This window comes from Nelumbo nucifera, chromosome 8, assembly GCF_055504915.1.
Source record: "Nelumbo nucifera cultivar China Antique chromosome 8, China Antique-T2T, whole genome shotgun sequence".
Classification (NCBI taxonomy): Eukaryota; Viridiplantae; Streptophyta; class Magnoliopsida; order Proteales; family Nelumbonaceae; genus Nelumbo; species Nelumbo nucifera.
The window spans coordinates 52392901-52411368 of NC_142656.1; the positions used below are offsets into that span (position 1 = coordinate 52392901).

At 35.5% G+C, this 18468-nt stretch overlaps 1 protein-coding gene across 3 annotated transcripts; it reads right to left on the bottom strand.

The window, feature by feature from the left end:
* Nucleotides 1-2977: 2977 nt before the first annotated feature.
* Nucleotides 2978-11493, bottom strand: LOC104601577 (APO protein 1, chloroplastic). Of its 3 annotated transcripts, XM_088893897.1 has the most exons (5): nt 11035-11493; nt 9212-9285; nt 4083-4456; nt 3137-3978; nt 2978-3046 (listed from the first exon to the last, which is right to left on the bottom strand). In XM_088893897.1, the coding sequence occupies exons 1-4, from the start codon at nt 11078-11080 to the stop codon at nt 3138-3140; spliced, it is 1335 nt and encodes a 444-aa protein (XP_088750023.1). In that variant the 5' UTR covers nt 11081-11493; the 3' UTR covers nt 2978-3046; nt 3137. The 3 variants fall into 3 exon arrangements, with proteins under 3 accessions (XP_088750023.1, XP_010263261.1, XP_010263260.1); XM_010264959.3 differs by having other exon boundaries at nt 2978-3978; nt 4083-4450; XM_010264958.3 differs by having other exon boundaries at nt 2978-3978.
* Nucleotides 11494-18468: the final 6975 nt, after the last annotated feature.

Below are 18468 nucleotides of genomic sequence, written 5' to 3' on the forward strand. Positions count from 1 at the left end.
AAGGGATTATGAATAAATCCAAGTTTTGACATTGCTTCATGAAATATATAGATTTACATTCTAAATGATTGTTGTAAATCATACAATGATTTCTTTTATTCATATACTTTATTTTCTTGTCCTTCTATTACATAACCTTTGGATTTAATTATGTATATTATTTCATTTAACTTTTTATTAAGGAAAGTGGTTTTACATCTAATTGAAATAATTCTAAATCTACAAAAGCAACCAAAGGCATTAAGATTCTAATAAGGGTGAACTTGACAATTGGAAAGTAATTCTCCTCATAATCAATCCCTTCTACTTGAGTGTATCTAAAGTTTAAAATTTTGCAATGTATCAACACATATCAGCCGATACATATCGTTTCGAAAAAAGGCCCAATACATGTAACGTATAGAAAATAGTCCTTACATTTCTTTTCATCTATATTGGGTCGATAAGGCCCGTATTGAACCATTTTGGGTCTGTATATGCTAATACAACCTGATACTTAAATGCATCGGTTAGTACATTACAAATTACTAATTCTTTTTCTTTTATTGCTATTCTTTCTAATTAATTGCTCCCTCTCATTAATTAATTATTCTCCCTCTCTCTCGTTAATTATTTTATTTACTCCCTATTTCATTAATGTTTCTTTTATTACCAATCATTCCAACACCTAATACACATAATTTTGGGTGTAAAAACTAAGTAAGGTATAAGAAAATTTGAACCTTAGTCACTACTTTGCAATGACCATAATTCCACCACTATGCCCAAATCTATTTTGATGTTTAAATTTTGCATTTTTTATCCTTAAATAAACTTTTTCTTTTTAGTGGAAGTTTATAGGGGTGATTATGGGTTAGGTTAGGCCTAAAGTCTTTTATATACATATATAATATTTTATATTAAATGGCATATAATATGCATACAAATCTTTTTGATAATTATATAATATATATTATAAATGTCATATTATAATACTTATATAAAATTCATATATTTGATTCTGAGTTAGGCCAAGTTGAACACAAAACCCAAGCCCAAACTTGAAATTTTTGAGTTAGGCCAGGATGATCACCCCCTAGATGTATGTCAATAAATGCTAAAGTTGATTCTTAAAATTTATATATTAACAAATATTATTAAGAGAAATTATATTGATTATTTGAAAATCAAGGTATATATGTACACATTTTAGTTTTTTTATCTTTTCTCAATAGTTATCGATTGTATCCTGATCTCTCATACTTCATATAAACCATTAAAGTAAGGTTTTTATATTTAAATAACTTATTTATAGTCATATATACCTTGTGCTTTCTGTTATTAATATAGTTGTTAGGATTTATTTGAGTTTCATAGTGTATCTATGTATATCTTGTTTTTCGTCTGTATCTATATGTATCCAAAGCACATTCTGATACATATATTTGCATTTCTGATACCTTGAACCTTGAGTGTATCCCTTTGTTACAAGTCTTGCTTTATATTTTTTCTACAAACTCATTAGCATTTAGTTTTCTCTTTAATATCCATTTACACCTTATAGGTTTCCTATTTTTAGATAAAGCAACAAATTCTTAAACCTGATTTTTATTTATTGAGTTTAACTCTTCTTTTATGGCTCCATGCTATTTTTTTTATCATGTGCTTTCATAGTATCTTCAAAATCAATTGGATCATCAAGAAATTCCTAATTCAATTAAGTATAGTCCAAATTGTATCAAACCTTAAAATTCCACAATGATCCTAGAAGCATAGTCCAAATTATATCAAACCTTAAAATGTTGCGTCCTAATATGGCTGGGCTGGAACATATTTCATCAAAATAGAGAGTTGAAGTGCTAAAATAGGGTGAATTATTCCATCGCATCTAATGTTTCATAACAATAGACATTCCTGGTAGGGTGACCATTCATAGTTTGACCCAGAGCTTAGCCCAACTTGTTCCACAAACTTAAGGTTTAGGCCTAGGTTTTGTGTTCAGGCTTGGTCCAGAATACATACATGTTTGCTATTGCCTTCATATATATGTATAAACATCTAAAGTTGCTAATAACCTCAGTGTTTAGATGGTCACTAGGCACTCTTCCAAATAGAATGTTTGAGATTAAACATGCAGAATTAGACTCTTCATGGCATCGTCTAGGGTAGGTCTGTTCATGGGCCAGGCTTCAGGCCTGACTTTAAACTATGTTGGGCTCGGGCTTCGGGCCAGGCCCATTTAAATTTTAGCAAAAGTCAAACCCAAGCCCAGCCCATAAACAAGTCTAGTCTAGGGTTGAGCAAGGATAGGCAAGTTCTACCTGAAACCGAATGGAACCGAGCTTAAGCAAGTCCTATCTAATCTATTACCTGAGTAGGTTATAGTTGTGATTTGATCATTTTTCTTCAATTTAATATTTGTGTATAATAAATAATGTAAAAGGTAATATTTACAAAATTTAAATTATAATGATAAGTTTTGAATTATATAAATCAAGTTTTTAAAGAACAAATTTCGTTAGTAGACCCTGGTACTATCAGGCTAGAACCAACCTTAAAACCAATCTTGATAGGGTAAGTTCTGCCCAAAAAACCTAGATGGTTCCAAAAACCTAGAACTAACCCCTACAAGGAAGGTTCTAGGTTTTGCCTTGCAACTGAATCCAACTGATCCATACTGATCACCCATTTTTGGAGTTAATTTATTTTTAATTATGAGGGTTGAAAATATAATTTAAACTACAACTTTTCACCTTATTTAATTCCCTCTAAGTTAAACTTGTATTAATTTGTCAAAAACAAAAAATAGGGAAGACCCCCATTCGGTCAGGTGCTGTACAGGTACAGGCATGCACAGAGCATCAAAAGTATGGCAAGAACAAAACCTATACAGAAAAGTTAACCCAATAATTGACTTTAGCGGAGATGTTCGAAAATTTCAGCTAGCTAAAAAGAGAAGATTTGTGGTTGAAGATCCTGCTATTTCTCTCAATCCAAATGCACCAAAATTGCCTGCTTTAGTTTTATTCGAAAAATTAGCTAATGAACACATTAGTCTTTCTGAATCCTGTACAGAGATAAACCTTTTATCAGCTTGGTAGATAACATACTAAAAGATTTGTAAGTTAATGTTATGTTACACATTCTCAAATATGACCTTATGCAACCAAGCGAGCTTCCTCGGTGTCTGGAATTACAATGTCGAGCCTCATCATGGGCTTGTACTTGTCTGGTATTTCTGCACCTGCATGTATGCACATTTCAACAACAGCCGGTGCCTTACCATAGAATCTTTTCAGTGCACTTCGCATAGGAGGGTCGGCTGGGTCTCGTACATGCCATACATAATTTGGTGGGACCACTTCGTCCACTGTTGCATCCTGCCATCCATGCTTCCCATCCCTCCACTGGTGCTTGAATGCCCCGCAAAGCTTTGCATTATGCCCCCATGGCCCCACATGAACCTCTGAGCAATACCCACATACCTTCACAGTGTATTTCTGCATCAATTTTCTCACACCCCATCTCACAGTCTCATAAGCTTTAAGGGTCTCTTGTGCAACCTTAGGCACATCAGCTGCTGCAGGTGGTGGGAATTTTCCAATGTGAGCTCCATATGTATCAAGCTCCATAAGTAGGGAAGATGAATCTACAGAGCGGTCCAATTTGGGCTCCTCAACAAAACCACCTCGGTCAATTACTTTCTTCCCAATCATTCGGATGGGTTTTGTCCTTCTACGAGAAGGATATTCTGGTATATCAACACCTGCTTGGATGCAAAGCTCCACTACTGCTGGAATCCTGTCATAGTCAAACCGATTTTCATGCTTAATGCGACGACCAAAGGGATCATAGAGGTGGTATGATTCGATTGGGATGAGTACATCATTGATGGAGCCCTTGACCCACGAGTGGAAGCTTCTGCGGTGCACATTGTCAGGACCATGACAGTCCTGGATCTCATGACCAGCCTGCCCCACATGAACTTCTGGGCAGTTGCTGAAAAAAAAAATAAACATAAAATTTAGGCCCAGATTACCCAAAAAAATACTTCAAAGGTGAAAAAGATTGCAATATTCTATTGAATAGAAATATTGAAGTACCTGCATCCATAGACAGGAACAACATGCAAGAGCTGTGCAAGACCTTTTATTAGAACTTTCCAAGCATCTAGTACTTCATAAGCAACAGGAATTAAATCAGGTACCAATAATCCATTCTTTGGAGGCTCAAGGGGTTTCTCAATTCCCATTTCAGCAAGTTTCTTGTCAGCCCTTCCAGCCTGCTGGATCTTTTTGAATGGGATTGGATAGGGTTTTTTCTTATTTTTTGGTTGTATGGGTGGGAGGTCCACATTTTGGGGATATATTTGTTGTTTCTTGACTGCTTGATCTTGTCTGGGCTTCCTACCATGAACACACAAAAAATTCCCTGATGTTGTAGGTCCATAAGAATGAAGTTGATGCCCCAACTGCAACTAAAATAAAACCCATGAGTGAGATTTCAAATCACCATAAAGAAGCAGTAAGGACAAGATCATCAACTGCAATAAAAGAAAAATAAATTGTCTAATGAAACCATGCTTGGCAAAACAATAGGATACTTAACAGTGTCATCGACAGGAATCAGAACCATAATCCATAATAGCAATTAGAAATTTAGTGCTAATCCCACAATATTTTCTTTTTTTTTTTTTTTGATAAGCAACATGACTTAAATTAAAAAACAGAAACCCTGTTAATAGAATAGTAGGCAAGGATATAGTACAAGGGCTTCCACAAAACAAACCCAGAACCAAACAGCAAGAATACAAGAAAAACAAAACTACAACATTATAAGATACCACCTAGTCCTGGACAGCCCCATTCCAATTGAAGTTTCTAAACACCATCCCTAGCTAGAGAATTGGCCAAAGCATTAGCACTCCTAGGTACCCAATTGATTGAGATATTCAATATGGAACCCAAGAGTTCTGCCTGTCTTACCAAAGGCCTAAACTTCCACAGGATCAAGTCCTGTTTCTTCAACCAGCAAAAAATAATCCGACAGCCACCTTCTTCCACCTCCACATTTTTTCAAGTCTTATTAGCTTCAGCAACTCCAAACCTGAAATAGAGCTTTCAACTAAGCCCGTAAGGAGTTACCATAGCCCACTGATCCAGAGAAACCGAGTAGAATGCTTCCATTACAGTCCCTGATGACACCTCCAATACCTGAACTTCCTGGGTTTCCAAGGCAACACCCATCAAAATTTAACTTAAGCTTCTCAACTTCTGGAGTACACCAACTGACCACCCTCCTAGAAGCCCTCTCCTGAAAATCAGCTACAGCTTTCCAGCCCCTTAATAGATCATTTAGGGAAACACCTTTAAATTCTTTGGTCACCAAAGCCCAATGGGCAGCTCTGACCTTTGTGAGCTCAATCAAATCCTCCACCTCTCTTGCCTTTAATTCTGGAGTTCCTTTCATTCCACATACTCCAAAGCACAGCCCCCCTAACACATTGCCACAAAAATTTTGTCTTTTTGTGTGACATCTCAATGAAGTTGTGTTAAATAACTTATATCTGTAGGAGGCACCCAGAAGCAAAGGTACAATGCAGTAAAGATGATTAGTGGATTCCCTTTCTCTCATACAGAGGATACATACATGAGGGAGAGAGACCAATTTTTCCGTTTCTTTTGAAGCCTCTCACAGGTGTTAATAATTTGAATGGCTGCTTCCCAACAAAATACTCTCACTTTAGGAGGAATAGAGCTGCCCCACATTTCTTTCACAGGTAAAGGGTTCAAAACTATAGGTAGAATCAAAGTTTAGAAAGAAAGAGGCACAAGAGAACAACCCAACAGTATTAGGTTCCCACACTCTCCCATCCACCCCTAAAGGGTTAAGGATTAATTGTTGGAGAATTTCAAGCAAAGAAGTCAACTCATCCATTTCTTGCTCTCCCACAGCTCTTCTCAAATCCAAATCCCAGACCAACCCTCCTCCATCATGTGTCATAAGGTCAGCAATGCATTTGTTTTTGAAAGAAGGTTGTAGATTCTTGGAAAGGCTTGACAAAAGCTTGAGTTTCCCCACCAGAAGTCTTCCCAAAACTTCACCTTAGTGCCAGAGATAGCACCATACGTCATATGTTGCAAGAAGGTCAGAAGTAAGGTCGTGATTGTTTTCCAAGGACTTCTTAGGGTGAAATTTCATGCAATACCTATATCCCATCCATTAAAGTGAAGTCCATGGATGCTTTTAATAACCAAATGCCACAAAGCCTTAGGTTCATTAGGGAACCTCCATAACCACTTGCCAGGAAGAGCCAAATTTTTTATTTTCACCCTCCCTAAGCCTAGGCCTCCCTCCTCCTTTAACCTACAAACCTTCTCCCAAATCAAGAGGTGGTCCCTCCTCTCACTTCCCAGGTCCCAAAGAAAATCCCTAATGATTTTTTCAATTTTCAGCACTCCTTTCAGGGAACTTTAAAACTGACAAGAAATATATAGGCATGTTAGATAAAGTTGATTTAATCAAAGAATTTATTAGATAAGGAATTTTTTTTGATAAATGGTTTATTAGAATTTATTAGATAAGGAATTTATCCACTGGATCCCCACCAGAATTTACCAAGGGCCATACCTTTGCTCATACAATATGTTAAAATGAGAATTCAGGGCCCCTTCAATTTCATCCTTATCTTGGGTTTCTACACCATTTATTACTAATTTTGCGATCATGTTTTTCTTTCTCTTCCCGTTTGCTACTGAATGGAAGAAATTGCATTTTTTTTATGAATAAAGAAATTGCTACTTCCATCCCCCTCTTTAAGCCACAGACATCTTCATTTCTGTCTTCAACTTATTTACTCTCTTCCAACCACTAGCTCTAGCTCTACTTTTAACTCCACTCTTTTTTCTCTCCTCCTCACTTAAACCCCTGCCTCCTTCCACCTCAGTCAGATCTAACATTTCAAATCTTACCAGTTGCATTTTGGGATGGAAAGATAATATCTTTCCCAGCGCTGGCAACCAGTATTTGAGGAACTAAACCCACAATATAACAACATGAGCATGGTTTCATGGAGCATATTAGGGGCTGTTGCTTGATTTAATGAGAAAATCTCACGCTGAAAAGCATGGGAACATGGAAGCAACTACTTTGACATAAAAAACAAAACAAAACAAAGTTTTGGTCCATAACCAGTCAACCTTTCCCAAGACCCCAGATAGCTGGCACAAAGCTTTGGTCCCTGCAAGCTTACCTCTGAATGGAAGGAAACTTAAAATAATTCCTAGACCTCGCATTGGCAGGAGCCTTGTTCACTAGGCTGCCCTTTTTTTACTACCAGGCTACCAGCCAATCATGTATAATCAGAATTGCTTAAAGAAACTAACATGAACATACCAAATAAAAGCATATACTTTAACTATTTTATATAACTACAAGTAAAGATAACCATTATCTATCAAAAAAACCACAAGATAAACAAAGCTAGTATACAATAGCAGTTTGGAGATAATAGAGATGTATTAAAGCAAATTAAATGGTTACAAAGGAATATTGTGATAAGCTATTTGTAGGTACCCAGGTCGGCAAATGGCTTGTCCGACAACTTTGGCCAAGCAATGGTTAAACAGGGGGCAGCGGCCGTTATGGGCTCAATTGTAATTATTCTCTTTCTTTTTTCTGGGTGAGGTAAGCTTATCTTACCTAGAAAAGTGGGTTGCTGTTTTCTTTTCTAGGCTCATTTATTTTTATTTCTTTCTTTTCTGGGTGAGATAAGCTCATCTCCCCATGGGCTAATATTTCTTTGCAATATCTCCTGTTTATACTAATAAAATATGTTACTGTTATCTATGAAAATAATAAGTTTACACAAATAGATAAGCTCAGAAGAAGCCATACAAAAAACCAAAAAGTTAAGGGGAGAGAGAGAGAGAGGAAAAAAGAAACCATCTCCCCAAGGTCACCCTCCCTAACAGAAAAGAAACTGAGTTGAGACAACCCAGAGGAGTATGGCCCTCAATTGACTTGTTGATGGCTAGTTGATGCTTTGGTAGCACCAGATAGTCACTCTAACAGAGATGGTATAAATAATAGTGTATTTTCTATCAAAAAAGAAATCTTATATATATTTAAAGGAAAGGGGAGGATCTGTCAGCCCCTTTCCTTTGTTTTCCTACTCTAAAACTAACTAAGAAGTAATAGTTACTAAAGGAAATCCTAGTTAACTTAAAACTATGAGTTTGACTTTGACAACTATAGGACAAAGACATCTCATTCTTCCCTTAGACACCATTACATTTTGGCAGACTTTTCTAGTTTTGCAACTCCTTCAGATGATGTACATATGAATCATTAGTAATAAAACCTTTCATGGGTGAAAAGTAAAATCTCGGTTAATTGGACCAGAAAACAATTAACAAAAAAACAAAACTGATTAGTTGAACTGAAGGGGAAAGAAAAGTTTTAGTCCCTAGACTAGTTACAAGACCATAAGAAATGCCCATGTAAGATTATATTCACTGTTAGTAAGATAGTAACAGAAAAATGCTAGTTGGCAAATCTGGGAGTAAGACCACTCTTATGAAGAAACATCATGTTAATCAAACTACAACCAATACATTATGCAAGTTAGTTTTCCAAAGGAAACACATTTAGGAATGAAAAGCATTATATACAACAGAGTTTCTCTGCTCTTAAGAACATGTCAGATTATTAGCTTCTGTTTCACCATAAAAACCATCTTAAGTGAGTGTTACATGAAAACACAATTATATCAGGACTGAATCCCTGACTAACATCAATGTAATAACATCATAGAAACTAATTTATTTGTCTAATCCTTAAATTAAGTCAATACTTATATAAAAAAAAAAGGTCAAGGATGACATAAGCTGCAACTTTGACAAGAAATTTCGTTGAATGGATTGCAAGTCATTTCATACCAACTGGTCTTGAAAACAAATAGCTAATACCCAAACCAAATATATCAAATATCTCCAGCTATTAAAGAAACAACTGACAAGGGAAAACTTCATTGTCCAGTTAATAATGGCTATTAGTACCAGCACTTAACTCATGAGTTTGATCAGAGCTTATCAACCAAGAGCTAACTGCTAACCATTGTCTACTTTCAAAAACAAACTTTACCACCCCCCCCCCCCAAAAAAAAAGGCAAAAATAGCACAAAACAAAAAGAAAAACCAAAGTTATAGAAGTACAGGGCAGAGGAAGCAACCTTCGATACAAGACGTTTAGACCTTAAATCAGCTATACATGGCCTCTTAAGCTCCACAAAACCAAAGCAAACACCTGAAACACAAAATTGGTATTTCAATTTTCAATCCTGATGGGCAATTTCTGACTAAAACGACGACTCAGGGTCATTGCCAAATGGGCCTCCCAAATTTGGCCAAAAAGGTCGATATAAACTAGACAGTGTTGCAATCACTGCCAAGTAGCTCACTTGGAAGCTGATATGGAGTCGCCTCTCATCAAGTGAACTGGAGGTGATGAGCCCTCCAAGTATTATATTTGAAATCTAGTTGGTTCAATAGTGACTCCATACACAAGGGAATCGGTTTAACCCGTCCATGTAAGACTTGGATGGAAGAGGGAAGGGGTTAGGCACCCCTCTCCCGTTTCCAGCAGGTGGGACCAAGAAAACATGGGGGACCCAAAGCAAATACAAGCATGAGCAAGATGATAAGAATTAACTAATGTATGCATCAAGTATATCAAATAACATACAACAAAGAAATTAACAACATAAGAGGTGAGTCGAATTAATCATTTATTTGCAATGAAGATTCCTATAAAATGAGACTTCACAACACTAAGGTTGTTTTTGGTACCATTGCTGTTTCTACCTGAAATGTTTTGGGTTGATCAATACAAATTGGTGAGAGATATGTGTTATCACATTATATTTGAGAATTACTTAAGATAAAATGGTTAGACTTCACCTCCTGGAGCAAGAAACACCAATTTCATGTTTTGAGAAACAGCCTCACACATGAATTTTTAAGGTATGCATATTTCAACCATAAGTAGCCTAAAAATAACATTTGTAGGCAAATTTATATTGATTAACCCAAAGTTTCAGGTATAAAAAGTAATTGTACCTAACACAACCTGAATAAGAACTAATCAATGATATGTGAAGATAACCACTAAAATAAAAAAAAAAAGGAAAATTATTTAATAGCTTGGAAAAGAGGAACCAATCATTAACCCTAAGATGAAAAGTTATTCAATAATGTATGAATTAACTTCTAATTCTAAAATGAGACTACCCATGAGCATTGGTGAGAATAATGAAAGGAAGGAAAACTTAATGACCTAAATGATAGTTGCTAATTCATGAAAGTGAAAATTATCAAAAAAAATGTAAGAGGGGAATTATCTAAATTAACTAAAAATGGGGATTAACTGAAATTATGGGAATTACTCAATACCATAAAAGAGAATCCAGAGATAGCAATATTTAATAAGGAAGAAAATGAAAACCGAAAATGCTAGTATTAACTACTTCCTATTAAATTTCTAGGCATTAACAAAAAAGGGGAGCCATTCAATTATCTGAAACAAGAACTAATTAATAAAATGAAAATTGTCAATCTCGTAAGATGAAGATTTTTCAACGAGATCAAAATTATTTACAACCTAAAAAAAGGAGAATTATTCTGTAACCTAAAAGGCTTACTCGAGTTAACTAAGGAAGCCAAAAACTACATAAGCTAAACTAGTCACAAGAACCGAACCTAATCAGTTTGATTGATGCCAAAGAAGAATCAAAAGCAAATGGATGAATAATTCTATCTATTCTAATGAAAATGAGAGTAAATATCAGAAGTAAACCGCACACTACCCTGCAGTGACTAATGTTTCATGCGATAGAGCTAAAATGATAAATAGGGGAAAGCTAAATTGAAAAAAAAAAAAAGGTAAAGAATGATACCTGGAAAGCTACCCGAAACGTAAAGCAGAAACGAAATGGAAATCCAGAAATGTACTCAGACAAAGACCAATCAACTGTGGAGAGTTAGTATAGGTCATTACCGGGATTAAATGGGTGGGGTACGTTCAACCCGTATGTTGCCTTCATTCAACAGTGAGCTAGAATATGATATGGGATTGCGATAGATCGGATTTTCGTCTGAGAAATGAACGTGTCTGATGGAGCTTCTACAGGTACCGGGAGTTGACTGTTGGCAGGAGACTGTAATGGAGGTGCCGGCGGTTGACTGTCCGCGGAGGATGGAGGTTCTTCAACAGGTTGGGGCTGGATAGAGCCACTTTTCTGCCGCTGAGGATGGAGCCGAATCAGCTAACGATGCAAGCAGGTGGCTGGCGTTTTGATTAGTGGATATACCAAAAGGAACCTCACGTACGGTGGTAGGCAAATAGTGCTCGAACCGGTGCTCAAACCATGGACGGAGAAGCAGTAGCTGATGACAATTGAAAGGGCCGGCTTGCAGTTGCAGAGTGAAGTAGATGACTGGTGTACCGAGACGAACCGGTGGGGAAAAAATCTTTAGATTGTGTAAATAGGTAATTTTTGGATCTTTTTCGGTATTTTAATAATTTTACAAGAAAAAGGTTATCACCGGAATCCCATTTCGGTGGCAGGGATTTCTTGGTGATTTCTAGATGATGGAGATGGGTCTGAATGTCTAGAACAGTCTAAGAATCTTGGCCAACGAGATTGTTGGAAAGAGAATCTTTTTTATATAGGGTACAGGGATGGGTTTCTCCAAACGTTTCGGATGCTTCATTTCGAAACGTTTCCGCTTCTGCTCCGTTTCATGTACAACGGTGGGAACTGAGCTTGCATTGTATCAACTATCAACTATCAACCCATTGAGTAGTATATCCGAACTCGTTTTCCTATTCTGTTATGTTGAGTATATTTAAGGTTTTGTATTTCCAAACACTCCCTAGAAAGAAAAAGTTAAGTTAGCCTTGTTCCAAATGAACCTCCATAAAGCTCCAAGTCCGGATGGTTATACAGCTTTCTTCTTCCAGTACTATTGGAATTTGGTTGGTGATGAAATCACAAGTATGATCCAAAGTTTCTTTCACTCTAAAAAACTGCTAAAACAGCTAAATCATACTAGTCTTATTTTCATATCAAAGAAGAGGGGTGCAGAGAAAGTGGAACACTTTAGGCCAATTAGCGTGAATAATGTGCTTTACAAAATCCTGGCAAAGATCCTAGCCAATAGAATAAAGCCTTTACACCCAGACCTAGTTCAGCAAAATTAGGCAGCCTTTGTCAAAGGAATGAGCATTATAGAGAATATCTTCTTAGCAAAAGAGATCATCCACAAGCTCAAAACTCAGAAAAGGAAAGGGAAGTGGGTAGCTTTGAAAATTGACAGCCAAAGCCTTTGACAGAATGGGGTTTAGATTTCTCATAGAATCTATGAAAAAAATGGGCTTTCCAATAGCTTGGTGTGAGTTAATCTGGCAATGTATTTTCACTCCATCCTTCTCAGTCAAGCTAAATGCGTCTTCTTTTGACTTGTTCACCACTAAAAGAGGCTTAAGGCAAGGAGACCCCCTCTCTCCATGCCTTTTCATTATTGGAATGCAAACCCTCTCAGCCCTCCTGTATAGAGAAGAGAGTCTCTCAAAACTCTAGGGAATAAAACTTGCAAGAAACTTAGAGCCCATCGCCCACCTCTTGTTTGTAGATGATTGTTTTTTGTTCTGCAAAACTGACCATGAGTCCTTCCACTAGATCAAAACCACTCTCAGGCTATTTGAGCAAATCTCGGGGCAGCACATAAACTTTGCAAAATTTGGAGTCATGTTCAGTAGAAATATGCATAGAACCCACCAAAAGCTGTTGAGCAGAATAATAAATTACAACACCAAATATCTTGGAACCTGGCTAGCAGAAGGAGAAAATGGACTCAGTAACACCAACAAACATCTAGCCGATTGCACCTCTCAGAAGATAGAACACTAGCAAGCAAAAACCCTCTCCCAAGCTAGCCGTACTACTCTCATCAAAGCAGTCGCCCAAAAGCATCCCTGTGTACATCATGCAAACAAACCTCCTTTTCATAGGTTTTTGTAGAAAACTGGATAGACTACAAAAAAATATTTGGTGGGCAGGAAGATCTGACATAGCTATAAATTGTAACATGAAATGGTCTACAATCTACTCTCCCAAAACCCTGGGAGGGTTGGGGATAAGGAGATTCTCTCCAATGAATAAAGATCTAATGTTGAAATCAATCTGGAGGCTCTTAAATTTCAGAGACTGCCTTTGGGCCCAGCAACTAGAAGCAAAATACATTAAAGGAAACTATTTCCTTGACTTGAAAGCAAAAGCCACAGACTCGGATTAGTGGAAATGTATCATCAAATTAAAAAATGAACAAAAAGCTCATTTTTTCTAGAAGCTTGGAGATGGAAGAACTATCTCAGCATTCTTGGACCCCTGCGTGCCCCAACTAGAGAGCATTGTCCCAGCCAAAAGAACTGAGAGCCTAGAACCTCCACACTTAAAAAGTGTGTGAGTTAATCATAGATCATCAAACCTGGAATGTTGACATCTTCAACAACTATTTTGAAGATAGAAGTGTGGAAGCAATTCTAAGCATTCCCTTAAGGACTTCGCAGCAACCTGTATAGAAAGATTCAAAGAATGGGGAATTCACTGTGAATTCAGCCTATCACTCACTTCTAGTAACCACACTACAAACTCAGTCAAGTATAGTGAGTTGGTCCAGAATCTGGAAGAATCCATGCTCCCATAGATGTCAGATCTTCAGGTGGAAGTTCATCCATAAAGTTGTTCGAACAAAAATAGAAATATGGATCTGTAGAAGAAGAGAAGACACTTAGTGTACCTTCTGTAAGGAATCTCTAGAAACCCAAGAGCACCTCTTCTTGGAATGCCCTCTCTTAAGGGCTGTTTGGATGCAATCCCAAGTTAGACTTGTGCCAGAGGCTTTTCTAAGCTTTGGACAAGAAGATCTGATCCAATGGTGGTGGCAACATATTACTCACTTGCATAACAAAGACTTAAAGTACAATTATATTGCAAAGATCTGTGCTATCTTCAGAAGTTTATGGGATGCAAGAAATGACCAAAATTTTAATAAAGTGAAACTAGACCCACTTCAAGTTCTGCGAAAGGTTGATAGTTATTGCACTTTTAAAGAAATTGAGCTTCAAATTTCAAACTCTTTATAACAACAAACAATTTGGGACTTGCATCAGGCTCTTCTCACAAACCTCCCGATCATCTTAGTGGATGGTTCATGGAGCACCTCCACGCAAACTGCATCCACTAGAAAATTTATGTTCTCTCACAAGTCTCCTCTTCTCATTGTAGAAGAACAACCATGCATGGCAAGATCACTAGTAGCAGCTGAGCTCTAGCAATAATTAGAGGCTTACGCAAGTTTTTTTTGTATGAGTGTTAAAGAAAGTTTTTTGCTATTGATTGCTAAGGAGGTTCTTGTGAAGCTAAAAGGAAATAGGAAAAACATCATGTGGGATCTGCAGGCCCTATATGAACATATATATGAATTACTCTTATTTTTTTATAATGTCAAAATTTCGTATGTAAACGGAGAGATAGTAAAACCAGCTCATGATCTGGCAAAGCGAGATAGACTCCCAAACTCTTTTGTGAATAACACTCACATCCCTGTGAACTTAGCTCAAAGTTTTTTGGAAAATTGTAGAAAGGGGACCCAAATGTTCCCGTGATATTTTTAATGGACCCGTTTTTTACTAAGAGAAAAAAGGAGATCCATTTTAGTACTCACACCATTTGCACAACCTTTTACAGTCATGCATCAGAAATATCTCATCCCAATACAAGGTTGAAAGATACTGTGCGAACGGTGTAAATACGGTCTTGTGAAGATCAACCAATTTCGTTTTGAAGAGAATGAACAAAAAAAACGGTTCTATGGGAACATCAGCCTTTCTAATCTGGATCTCCGAGCAGAAAATTACAGCAATTATGCCATATTTGGTTCAATTCTCATTCTTTCTCATTATTGTCTAAGATGAAATTCTAAAATAGATAAGAATGGGTAAAAATAGGCATAAAAATACTTTGACAAAAGTGCTTTCATAAAAGTGCTTCCATAGTAGTCTGCTAATAAACGTCTGTAGCAGCAGTTTTGTAGAAAGAGTTTTCTCAAAGAATAAAAATGAGCAAGATGGGGTACCTCAATTTTTGTGTTATGGGTTGATTTTCATTCTAAAAATAATGTGGCCCATGGCAAGAATTTTGTAACCAAACACTCCAATGTTATTTGTTTTTGCCTTGAATGAGCAAAAATTAAAAGAATGATGCTTAGAGAAATGAACCAAACATGGCCTAAGTGAAGATATTTGAATTGACCGCTAATGAGATAAGGTTTTGTCTACAGATCTCAAGTTTATGTTAAGTCCCTTTACTCGAAGTGTCCAGCTAAGAGAGATGCTTGTAGAGAGTACACAACTGAAAAGAGCATATAGAAGCAATAGAGAGACATAAGGAATCATCATATCTTTCTCTCCTTTTTGCCTATTTCTCCTCTTCTTGTTGGTGTCCATGTCCCATGGTTGTAGGGGTTTCGAGAGGTTGAGTTCAAGGTTTAAAATTTTGCAATGTATCGGCTCGTACTGGCCGATATGTATCGTATCTTTTAATATCTGGCATGGGGAACGATACTAATTGATATGTGACGTTCCTTTTCATTGTTTCAAGCCCGTATTAGGGATGTATCGTATTGGTATTGGGTAGCTTCAGCCTATTTTGTGTGTGTGTAGCAGTCGATACATGACGAATTACTATGTTGCGAAAACGAATTTAAACCTCATTCAAAAGAAGGCTTCTAAACCCACTTTAAAAGCCTTCTTTCTTCTCCAAACTCACCAAAAATGTTTTTTTTCATTCCTAGAGACTAATATCTACTAAAAATATGCCAAAAAACACCACAAATTTGTGAGATCTAACAAGTTTTTTTTTTACAATGAGTGAAAAATTGGTATATTTTGTCAATTTCTTTGTCAATATAATGCAATATTATGGTTTTTTTCTTTGAATATTTAGAAACATTTCTATGTATGTTAATCTACTTCATTTGTGTTAAAAATCCAACCTCTTTTGCTACTAGAAGTAGATCTTTATGAATTTATGAAGAAAAATACAAAAAACCAAAATTAAAAAAAAATTGTGTTTTTGTTGTGATCTATTTGTAACTAATGATTATGTTGTAGATCTATGGATGATCTACCATATCCATAGATCTACTGAATTTTTTTCTAAAATACTTTTTTTTTTTACTTCCATTATTAGTTATAATTTGGACAATATTTTTAGGATCAATTTCTTCAGCCATTGTATTCATCAATTTATAAACATATTGTACATCATGCAGCTCATGTATGCATCAATAGATTTGTGGGATACCGTTTGTCCATCATTCTAAAAATATTTTGAAATGACCTTAATTTCAATTCAGCCACTTCTTCATCTAAAAACTTTTCCATTACCTCATAAGTTATAAGCCCCTTCAAACCTCTTTTTTGCATTGTATATTTCATTTATCATAAGTTCATAATATGGAGAGATTGTTACATTTGCAGGAATATGATTGTATAATAAAAACTTTACAATTATTCCTTTGATATTATGTTCAAACCTTTTATCATAACACTCTTTAAGTTTTTTGTTCTTTTTTTGTAAATCATCCTTTTCTTTATACAAATATCCATGCATCTCTCCAATGTTAGGAGTATCACTACTTGAAAGTTTTTTTTGCAGATTTAGTTTTGCAAATACTCCTTTAATGTTTGGTGTACTAAATAAATTGTTTTTACCCATTAACATGGATACTTGTGACAAGCCACTACCCCATAATACTTTAAATTTGCTTTGAAATCACTATATTTTCTTACATTCCCATTGTGTGGCTCATAAAGCATGTCTTCTCATATTATATGATCTTTGTTTTGCATCATCGCTATCATCATCATCTATGTTAAAATGTCAAGGCATTACTTCTATGTCCATCTTCTCTTTCTCATCATCATCCCTAGGCCCCAATGTTTTATTGATATTTTTTTGTCTTTTTCTTGTTGTTTCCTCATCATTTTTTGTTCTTTGATATGTTTTTACATCGCCTTAGAAATTTCCAATAGGCACTTGGGACAATCAACAAAATTTGAATTTCCTTTTGTTAAATGATGTTTCAAAAAGGTCACACCACCACCTTTCATAATTTTCCCACAAAAATTACATTTTGTATAGAGTCGATTGCCATTAACTCTCGTACCATATTTCCAATTGATATCTTGTTCTTCTTATCTTTTTAGGTTCCATGTTAGACTTAAATAATCAAATTTTAGATTCTAAGTATCATATCATCACACAATCAAAATTCATATGTATAAAAATCAATTAGAAATTTAAAGTTGTAAAATAATATCTTATAAAAGATTCATATTTAATAAATTTTAAATCTGAAACATAATTAAATAAATTATTTAAGTTAACAAATAACAATTATCAACTATCCAATTATCCATCATGTTTATACATTTAATTAGAAATTTAAAATCATCTAATTTTAACAAATAAATTTACAAATATCCATCATGTCTATAACTTTACATTAATGAAATCAAAATTCAATTATTAAATTAATTAGCTAATTTCAAGTGGTAATGTTTTACTAAGCAAATTTTCAAGTGTTATTAGGAAATCCATTTTTTGTAATTTTTAAATATTTTTTGAATTATTATCTATTCCAAATATCAAATTAAACAAATAAAAATTATTTTAATGTATTTTGATGCTACAATTATGTTCGTATTCAAATTATAGATTATCATGTGAAATATATCAATGTCTTTCATTCTATAATTTTCTTAAACATTTTTAAGTATTACTAAAAATTCTTTTTAATTGTGTTAAATTTAAACATTTTGTCAAGTGTTATTTAATCTAAGTAAGCACTTAATAATTATTCAAATAATTATGTATCATTTTTAATATAGTCATGTAACAATTATTTAATCAAACATTTTTATATAATTTTTAAATAATTATTTATTCTTATTCAAAAAACTATTTTGTACATTTTATTCTACAATTTACTCTAAATCTGTGGGAACCGCTTCAAAAAGCCTTCCTCTAGTTTTCTACAAATTTCCTTTTGAGAACTTAGCATTCATGGCCTCCTCCAACAACGCCGGACGTGGTGCCAGCCAAAACGCTTCTAGGGAGCAACCCCAACTCCCCACTGTCTGTATCGAACAGTTCACTGTCCCCCTCTCTGTGGACGGAATCCCTAGCTTGAACGTGCCTCTCATAGTGGCACCCGTGAACGCTCCACTCCCTTCCACGATTGGAGCAACCTTTGTTGAACCTTCAGTTGTGCCCCCAGTGACCAACCAAAACCATTTGGAAGACCTAGTGCAGTGCATGCGAGCCATGCAAGCTCAAATGCAGCAGTTCCAACAGTTCCAACT